We start from the raw sequence: 9,099 nt of genomic DNA on the forward strand, positions 1-9,099 counted from the left end.
AAATAAGACTAGATTGTTCATTTCGGCAAGAATGAAGTTAGCACAAAATCTTGAGAGAGAAAATGTGTTCACCTGTGCACACATACCCTATTTTCATATCCATTCCCCATCCATGAACCAAATCATTCTACAAAAGCCAAAAACAAAAATGACCTCAAGTGAAAATTTTTACTGAAGGGTTAGATAACTTCCTATGGATGATTAACGGCAAGTGAAAAGTTATTTTACCTGTATGAGATTCCAAGTGCAAAACCAAGCAGCTCTTGAGAACACAGGAGCCATTCCTTCAACAAATCTACAAAACAAAGAAAAAGAAGTGTATCAATATATATACTAACCAATTTACAGAAATTATTCTGCCGCCTATGAAACTAGTACCCTGTGCAAGGAGGATCTTCACTAGTATTAGAACATTTCTTAGTGCCTCTGTTGATGTAAACTCTCCTGTATAAATGGCATCATGTTGTACATCAAGTACCGAACTAGTTGAAAACAAACAAAAAGAAAAACTCTCTCCTATTGAAGTAGATTTGAACCTATGAAACTTCTTTGTTTTGGAACGGAGTGTGATTTTGTGGTGGATTTCAGTCGAGTTTCGGTCCAAAGCTGGTTGAGATATCTCTAGTCCCTCTGATTTAACTATCTTCAAATACCTGCAGAAGATGATTTGGTAGTCACACTCAAGCGTTCATGAAGCTAACTATACGTACGGTTTAAGAAGAAACTGACACTTACCTCTCTGGTGTGAAGTTCTCAACTCCAAGATCCTCATCCCACAGAAAAATATAATCATAAATGGATACAACATCCGGATGAAGAAATCTTTTCGCAAACCACCTAAATATCAAGAAAGGGAAACATATGTAAACCAAGGTTACACTAAGTGAAACATATAAAAAAAACAAAACACTTATTTCAATGTTCTCTTCTTTAAAGATGCATTGGATGAGAAATATAACTACCATTTAGTCTGGTTCTGTGCGACTATATGTATGGCCTTTGAACTCCACTCAAGATCCCACCATTTATCCATATTTCCATCGTAATGGAAAAGAACAACCGTGAAATTCGCTGGAAGAAACTGAGAGACACAAATGCTTTATATTAAGAGGAAGCCTAATCGTTCTTCAATGCCTAGGATTAGGATAAACTTAGAAAATTATACAATACCTTCTTTACCATAGCGTCTACATTACCCTTTTGCTTAATGCCTACGGGTACGGCCAACAAGTTGCGGTTAGTCATTTCAACACCCTGTATTTTAACAATCAAATCACTCATCAGAAATTCCTCTGGCTGCAGAGATACTTCGATTGTATTTACTAGGATTGTTGATAACAAAAACACTTACCTTTGACCTCAAACTATTACTAGACCAGAGTGGCTTTAGTTCAAGGTCTGATCTAGACTGTATGATACCGCGCGGCAAGCCTTTTAGTTTCTCATCGACTGGTTCAGATTCCTTGATACAATCCAGGAGGAGTGAACTTTACATTAAACTGAAGACAATAAAAGATATAATGCAGAGTATCAAAATGTTACCACTGCCATGTCAAAGGGATAATCAGCTTCCTCTAGCTGAAATGTACACGTAATAAAAGGAGGTCACTAATCAAACCAACACATCCAAAGAGATCAAAAAGGATAGAATTTAGATTCCAAGATTACCTCAGTCTCTTCGAATTGAATATTTGTGGTCTTATACCAAAATATTAAAAGTGCTGTACATATGAGAGCCAAAAAGGGCTTCACTTTCCACCCGGATTTACCCTGCAAGACTCCAGAAACATTTTACCATGAGATTCAGAGCTAGTAGTCCAAAACGGCATAATAACTCGAACATGTTCTACTAACTAAACCAACCTTTACCACATCTTGAGTATTGTTTCTTCTCTTAACAAATGACTTCAATGATTTGATCGACTTCATAGATGGCAAACCATGTTCCATAATATATCTGCTACACAAATATTAATAAAACAATTCAACATAATACTAGTTTTTGCAAGCAAGATATTTCTAGAATCACAAAACTCACCAGACAGTAACTGCCTTTGGTGTTCTCCAATGAACAGAGAACAAAAAGACAGCTTAACAAGACCTCACTCACTGGCCAGTAAATCTCAGTCTAATAGGGCTGTGAATTCAAGACCATGCATGTCGCTCATATGATCAGTCTGAATTATCCAGAAGAAGAAGAGACAAAAATAGTCACGCGAAACAAAGCAGTAGCAACAGAGCTTTTAACAGATGAAGCTGAAATCAATGCTCCCGCGAAGCTTACTGCACACAAACCATATTTAAAAATTGGAACTTTTAGATTCCCCTGCATTAATAATATAATGAAGCCAAAAAAACTAGAAAAAATAAAAAAGTTTCCCGGAAAAGAGCAATGAAAAATTGAAGCGGCAAGTTTTGTAACAGCAAAAAAAAAAAAAAGCGAAAAGAATCTTCTAAAGGAACGAAATATAAAATCTAGAGATGAATTAGTTAATTTTATAGATCTAAAGAATAGTAATAATTACTGTTTCTTATAGATACAGTATTAGCGAGGAGTTTCTAAAAAGAAAAATCTGATTGATTGCAAAATTTGTTTACGAGAAACGAAGAAAACACACATAACAAGAAATCATCAAATTCAAACCTGTTTACAGAGACAGAGAATCAACAAAGGTCAATGATCAAATTTAATTGCGGTGTGTGTGTGAGTTGCTATAATTTAGGATCTTTTAGGTACAGAAACATTAAAATATACGGAACAGAAGGAAGAAGAAAAATCAAGTATGAGACGAAGAAATACCGTAGAGATATCTGAAGATTTGGAAAAAAAAGAAAAAAAAGAGATAGATATCTGAAGCATGCAGAATCACTTTGACAACAGTAGACAAAGACCCCAGGCGAGAGAGAGAGAAAATATAACAGAAGAGGACAAGAAGTGTTTGTTAGCTTTGCATGAAAAGAAAAGAAAAACTGGAGAACTTTTATAGGTCAGGCACGATAAATTTTCTATAATCGATCGGACTGAACGAGACGGAACGAAACCTATCTAATTAATAATCATATCAAAATAAAAACAATTTTTTTTATAAAAGGTATTGCGACCCGTGTCCTACTGTACGTTCAGATGGTTGACAAATATATACAAAATTAAAATAAATAAAATCATACTTGAAATTTTGGATTCTGCTATACCGCTTGCGACATATTTTAATACTGCATAACAAAAGGTAAAGGAAAGAAAATTCAAAATTCCATGTTTTGCGTTCTTTTACAATAAACTTCATTGAGGCAGGAGTTTTATGTAGTTCACTCCTTACGCAACTACGCAACCCAATAAGTATTACATTAACTTTTATGTTCTTCTTCTTCTTCTTGATTCGTGCAACTAATGTGGCTTATAATTTATCCGGTTTTTTAGCTCTATGTTTTTGGTTTTCCAATTGGTTTTTTTTTCCATTTTTTAAACATCAAGATGACTGAACCAAACTAAAATAAATTGGTGCTTAAATGTAGTGTATCCCAAACTCGGAATCAATTTTTTCTCTCTTCTTAAAAAAAGAAGCTTATGTAGATATAGCAGATAGTCAAATGATTTTTATATATTTTCCACGATTGTTTATACTTTACCATATGATTTTATTTAACCGTAGTAAGTAGCACTACTAGCCAATGAAAATTATCATCTAAGTTATGTTACAGGAACTACATAAAAGTCTACAGAGAAAGAAGTTTGAAGAAATCCCGAAACGGCAAAAGCGGTAAAACGTTAGAGCTTAATCACCAAATTTGGGGAGAGTTTATAAGTTTTTGTTAATTAGAAAAGGAAAAAAGAAAGAAAAGGAACAAGGTTTGCAAGTTTTTATGGAATAGCCAAAAGGTGGAAGAGTTGTACTTTACCCCGTTAAGGAAATAGGGAAGTAAATGCAACGTCTCCCTCTTCTGCTACTAAAAAATGTCACTATACGTGGTGATTGGTTGACAAAAAAAACGTGGTGATTGGTTCGTTTAGAGAGATCATTATGGCTGCTGATTATGAAGTTTTTTTTTCTTTTCTCTTTTTGCTGAATATGCTGATTATGATGTTTAAGTTAAATATTAATACGCCGACAAAAAAAAAAGTTAAATATTAATACGTAACTGTGTTTTAGGTTTACGTAAGAACATATTGTTACGTAGTTCATTGTTAATGTTAACAGCAAAATAGACAAAATCATTGGGAGTCTACAGAATATTTATGTTCAAATGAACAATGTTCATACATTATGATTGTGCTTTGATCATATGATATTTTCAAGTTCCCAGCCATTTCGAAACTCAACACGGTTAAAAATACACACGACTCCAGTTAACCTACCAAACAAGTAATCAAAAGAAGTCACAAGGATTTGTTTTACATTCATCAAAGGATGTGTTGATGCTCAATAAATAAACAAGAATCTGTCACAATAAATATCCTTATGCGTCGTAGCCTAAGGCTTTGTATTATCTTTAGATCATATGTTGAAGATCTTGGACAATTTCTGATACGGGCGGTCTGAATCCTGGTTCCATCTATACACATCAAAAAGAAGTCAAAAAGGGTTGGTTCCTTAATCAAACCTCAAAAACTGTCGCTTAACAATGCTTTCTCACTTAATATGGTGATGAAATATTCTAATGTGATAAATTTACCTGGAGAGAACGTGATATGATATCTGCAAAACGTGACAACGATTTCTTTGGATATGATCCATGTAACGACGGATCAACCATTCTTGTCAACGCGTCAATGTCATGAAGCCTAGGTATAGCCCACTGAGCTAGCGTCTGATGTCCCCTCGGCCTTGTCCTGCCATACATATATAACGAGATTAGTCTTTAAGTGAGACATGTTCTCGACTCTTATCTGTTGTCTCTTTAGAGTATATGCTAACCTGTCAAATGGTCTGCGTCCAGTGAGCAGTTCTAACATGACAACTCCAAGGCTATATACATCGCTCTGACAAGTGTAGCTTCCATACTCCACCTCAGGAGCCGCATAACCCGCCATCTACAGTTTCATAAGCAATTCACTTACAGAACTCACTCCTATGTCAGGATCTGGGATTTACAAGAATATTCTTACCTGACTCGTTGGACGTGGTGGTAACATATAAGCCAAACCGCTGTCTGCAACACGTACTGAAAGCTTTTCATCAAGGAGAACCTTGGAAGACTTGAAGTTCTGGTGTACAACCGGCGGTTGGCATACCTCGTGAAGGAACCTGAAAACACAAACACACACACACACTTAAAAGCTCCTCTAGATGTCCCTCTGGCAATAAGACGTTTTTGAGGTTTGTTTGTTTATACTTACTGCAATGCCTTGGAAGCTCCTAACGCAATATTCATACGCACGTTCCAAGTGAGCTTCTTGTGCAATTTGCGATCCAAATGAAGCGCATCTTGAAGCGATCCATTAGGACAGTACTCGTACACAAGCAGCCTTTGACCATACTCATTACAGTAACCAAGAAACTCCAGTATATTCCCACGTTTAAGTTTCAAAACGTTGGACACTAGGTTGAGAAATTCACCATCACTCTGCGTTCTGCTGATTGTATTGCTCAGCTTCTTCACCGCAAGATACTACACACCACAGAGAGAGAGAGAGAGTTTTCAAAACATAATAAGACTTCTCTTCAATGAGGGGAAGTAGTAGTAATCAGACCTTCCCATGAGGAAACACGGCTCTGTAAACATTACCAAGCGACCCTTCACCGATGATATGCTCTTCAGAGAAACCATTTGTGTACTGCTGAAGTGAAGCCACGGTGAAAACAGTAGCCGAAGATGAAGAATTCAACCCCGGGGGAAAATGAGCAGCAGCAGCAGCATCGTTGTTGTTGTTGGACTGGAAACGCCTCGGTGGTTGCTGTAACGGCTTTTGCACATCCTTGTTATTATAATACGAAGCAGGAGGAATCGCTCTCCTGCTCTCTTCAGGCCGTGGTGGCGGCATAGGATAACCATACTTCCTGTCTTCAGCTCCATATACATCGTAAGGCTTAACCATAGGCTCCCTAGAAACTGCCAAAAAGAAAGCCAATGAGGGCCAAACACTAACTAAGTTTTTTTGTTTTTTTTTCTTCTTAATCAGTGTTACCTTTTCCCAGAGTGGGGGTTGGTTGAGATGGAGGTTTATTGATGAAGTAGGGTCGTTGAAAGTCTTTACGAGGACCAGCGCCGTATCTGTTATACTTCTTGCCTCTGCAGCATCTCCAAAGTGTAACACACAAGCCGGATACGAGAAGGATTATAGCCACTGAGGAGACGACTAGAATGATTCTCTGCGTGGACCAGAACTTTCCTGAACCTGAGCCTGAAGGAGGTGATATCTGCAAGGTTGGTTGCCCTCCTGACACAGAGTTCCAGGGATCACCTCCTTGATTATTATCAGAAGGAGGGGACCAAACCAAAGGTGGTGGTGGTGGTAAGAGTGGAGAAAAGGGGGCAGGAGGAACACTAGAGACAGGAGGGAGACGAGGAAGAGGAGGAGCATGGTGAGTAGTAGCTGGAGGAGGATCAACAGCAGGTGGAGGCGGTGTTATAATTGATGTATTGAATGGAGTTCCATCTTTTCTGCAGTTACAATGACAACAAAACTTGAATAAAAACAAGAAATAGCTTTTTGCTATAAAGATACTTACTTGAAGTTTGGAACTTTTAATAGATTTGGGGGAATAGGTCCAGAGAACAAGTTGTTTGCTACATTCCTGAACCAAAAAAGATATCATAAACTATATAAGTAAGTTACTGAAGAAGCTGGGTTTATGGCTTTGAGTGTCAAGAACAAAGAAATATTACAAATCGGTTAAGGAGAGATCTTGTATAACATCAAGTGTTCCAATGAGCTTGTTGTCCTGCAAATACCTGCAAGTCCAGTCCAGCCACATTAGATATATAGAAGCAATGGTAGTAACGTATTCAAAAAATCTATTTGAAACTTACAGTATCTTAAGAGCAGCTAAGTCTCCCATGGAGGGAGGTAAGCGTCCCTCCAGTACGTTAGCCGATAAGTCCCTGCATTAGATACTAAACGAATAAGCATGGAAGACCCCACAAGGGGGGGGAGGAAAGAAAAAGGAGAAAACATTACAGTTTTGTCAGTTTTGTTAACTGCTGAAAGTAATCTGGAATATCTCCTGATAAAACATTGTTCCCCAACGACCTGTAGGGAAAAAAAGTAAAAGAGTGTCAGAAAAAGATACAAAGACTAGAGATGCAAGAAACAGTATCTTACTTCTTTTGACTAAAAAAGACTTACAGTTCTGACAACTCGGTTAAAAAGGACAGTGTAAAGGGTATATTCCCAGTGAAGCGGTTGCTAGAGAGGGATCTGAAACAAAGCCAAATGAAACCAAAAAAGTGAATGTCTTAGAACTGTTATAAATCATAAGTATTGCCATAAAGATTAATCAATTCTCAGAACGCACAGGTTTCGGATGGTAGAAGGCAAAGCCTGTGGAATTGTTCCTGAGATGTGATTGTCACTGAAGTCCCTGTTCATATAAACAAGGGAGAGTGTATATGTTCTTTATTAAACAAGAAGCCTCAAAAGGAAGCATGAAGAATAAACAAGAAGGGCTTTGGCTTACATGACTTGGATAGATGAAAAATCAGCAAGGGTGTCACTTAAGCTTCCACCCACCTTCATGGCGCGTATCCTTCTGCAGCCAACAAACAATAATCATCACATCTGGTCAAGAACCTGAATAAAGCTTCCTATTTTTTGGTGACTGACTCTAAAGCAAAATATAACAAGATTTAAAAAAAAAAAAAAAGAGCAGAAGAAGAAGAGGAAGTGTACATTTCTGTGATGTTTGAGGAATCACAGACCACACCTTGCCACTTTTCTCCACAAGGGTCTCCTCCAAAAGCAAGCCACCGAGATAGAGATGGTGCTCCCAATGTAATGTACAAGTTATTTATCGCCGAAACTGCAATAAAACAAACCCCCCATATCACAAAATCAAAGAGTAAATGTGAGAATAAGCCATTTAAATGGGGAACGAGCACAAATTTCAGGGTCTTGAACTAAACCCTAACAAGAGCTTATGTGTGAAAAAAAAGCCAAAACTTTTAGAATCTGCAAATCTGGAGCATGGAAGGACAAAGCTAATGCTTTGCCTAGTTTACCCTAAAACAACTGATGCAGGTCGGTTTCACTTGACAAAACTCATAATCTAGTGTGTGTTCAATAAACAGACAAATCAGAAGAGAGATGCTTACCATCTCGAGGATTGGTGACTCCAGCAGAGAAGGGCATTGTTGTCAAAGCTAAAACAGATAGAACAAAGAACACTTGTCGACTTGTAAAGCTCATAGCTTCAGTCAGATTAGACTGTCTGCTTCCAAGAAAACTTTGAGGTAAACCAAGATTCTGTGGAACTGTCAAGAAAAAAAAAGGAGAAGGAATTAAAAGGTAAAGTGAAACATAATTTCGTCGGAATTCAAGGATAGAGAGAAAGTGGAAAGAGTTGAGAGAGAGAGAGAGCTGTGTGAGTAGTGAGTGTGTTTGTTTTGTCTCGAAGAACGAGCGGCTCCTTACAAAAGCAAGAGTTTCCAAAAGCAAACGGCTTTGTTTTCTCAGTTGAAGGTTTAAGTCTCAAAGTGTGAAACAGAAATAATAATTCTGTGGCTTCTGTCTCTCTCTTAAGTCCTGTCCAAATTTTTAATGATTTTTTCCTTGTCGCCATTGCTCGTCTAACTATAGTTTCTTCGTGTATTTAATCTTTTATGGAAATGGCCTTTTTCTAATGCCATCAGGTATACCTGAAAGAAATGAATATCATTTTGATGCAATTCATAAGAAAAATGATGTAGTGTTGTCCAAGAAAAAATAAAAGTAAAAGATTCTCCGTTTGAAAACAAAGCTTATAATTGGATCACATATTAATATTACCAGCTTGCGTTCTGGAACCATTCATATACTTTTTTTTAACACACCCATTCAAATAATATGCTTAGATAACATATACAATCCTTATAAAAATATATGTGATCCGTTAATTCACCTAGGCTAATAAATCCAAATGATACAAGAAGAAGAAGTTATAGTTATAGCATTTTGCTGCGGAT

General features: G+C 37.1%; 2 protein-coding genes across 2 annotated transcripts; both read right to left on the bottom strand.

Moving 5' to 3' along the window:
- Positions 1-72: 72 nt before the first annotated feature.
- On the bottom strand, positions 73-3,015 carry LOC130505213 (uncharacterized; the record flags this gene model as incomplete). Its single annotated transcript, XM_056999821.1, has 13 exons — positions 2,801-3,015; positions 2,039-2,283; positions 1,864-1,960; positions 1,669-1,770; positions 1,543-1,578; positions 1,352-1,462; positions 1,171-1,254; positions 963-1,081; positions 736-837; positions 537-653; positions 379-444; positions 229-295; positions 73-127 (listed from the first exon to the last, which is right to left on the bottom strand). Coding segments are annotated over exons 3-13 (946 nt in total), but the record flags the coding sequence as incomplete, so codon positions are not given.
- Positions 3,016-4,287: 1,272 nt separating this feature from the next.
- On the bottom strand, positions 4,288-8,641 carry LOC108815053 (protein STRUBBELIG). The gene is made up of 16 exons (XM_018587715.2): positions 8,251-8,641; positions 7,829-7,958; positions 7,617-7,688; positions 7,455-7,520; positions 7,286-7,357; positions 7,118-7,189; positions 6,970-7,041; positions 6,826-6,891; positions 6,669-6,734; positions 6,125-6,600; positions 5,690-6,048; positions 5,336-5,607; positions 5,105-5,243; positions 4,914-5,029; positions 4,672-4,828; positions 4,288-4,551 (listed from the first exon to the last, which is right to left on the bottom strand). Exons 1-16 carry the CDS (start codon positions 8,342-8,344, stop codon positions 4,489-4,491), a joined length of 2,292 nt encoding a protein of 763 aa, XP_018443217.1. The 5' UTR covers positions 8,345-8,641; the 3' UTR covers positions 4,288-4,488.
- Between the last annotated feature and the right edge of the window lie 458 nt (positions 8,642-9,099).

Source organism: Raphanus sativus, unplaced genomic scaffold, assembly GCF_000801105.2.
Source record: "Raphanus sativus cultivar WK10039 unplaced genomic scaffold, ASM80110v3 Scaffold2101, whole genome shotgun sequence".
NCBI classification, from domain to species: domain Eukaryota; kingdom Viridiplantae; phylum Streptophyta; class Magnoliopsida; order Brassicales; family Brassicaceae; genus Raphanus; species Raphanus sativus.

Bases quoted from the DNA above. Each gene is read 5' to 3' on its own strand.
- LOC108815053 (XM_018587715.2), bottom strand. From the start codon at position 8,344: ATGAGCTTTACAAGTCGACAAGTGTTCTTTGTTCTATCTGTTTTAGCT. The intron at 7,190-7,285 runs GTAAGTCTTTTT...TTTTCCCTACAG, and splicing joins TTAACCGAGTTGTCAGAACT to GTCGTTGGGGAACAATGTTT. The intron at 7,042-7,117 runs GTAATGTTTTCT...TATCTAATGCAG, and splicing joins TTAACAAAACTGACAAAACT to GGACTTATCGGCTAACGTAC.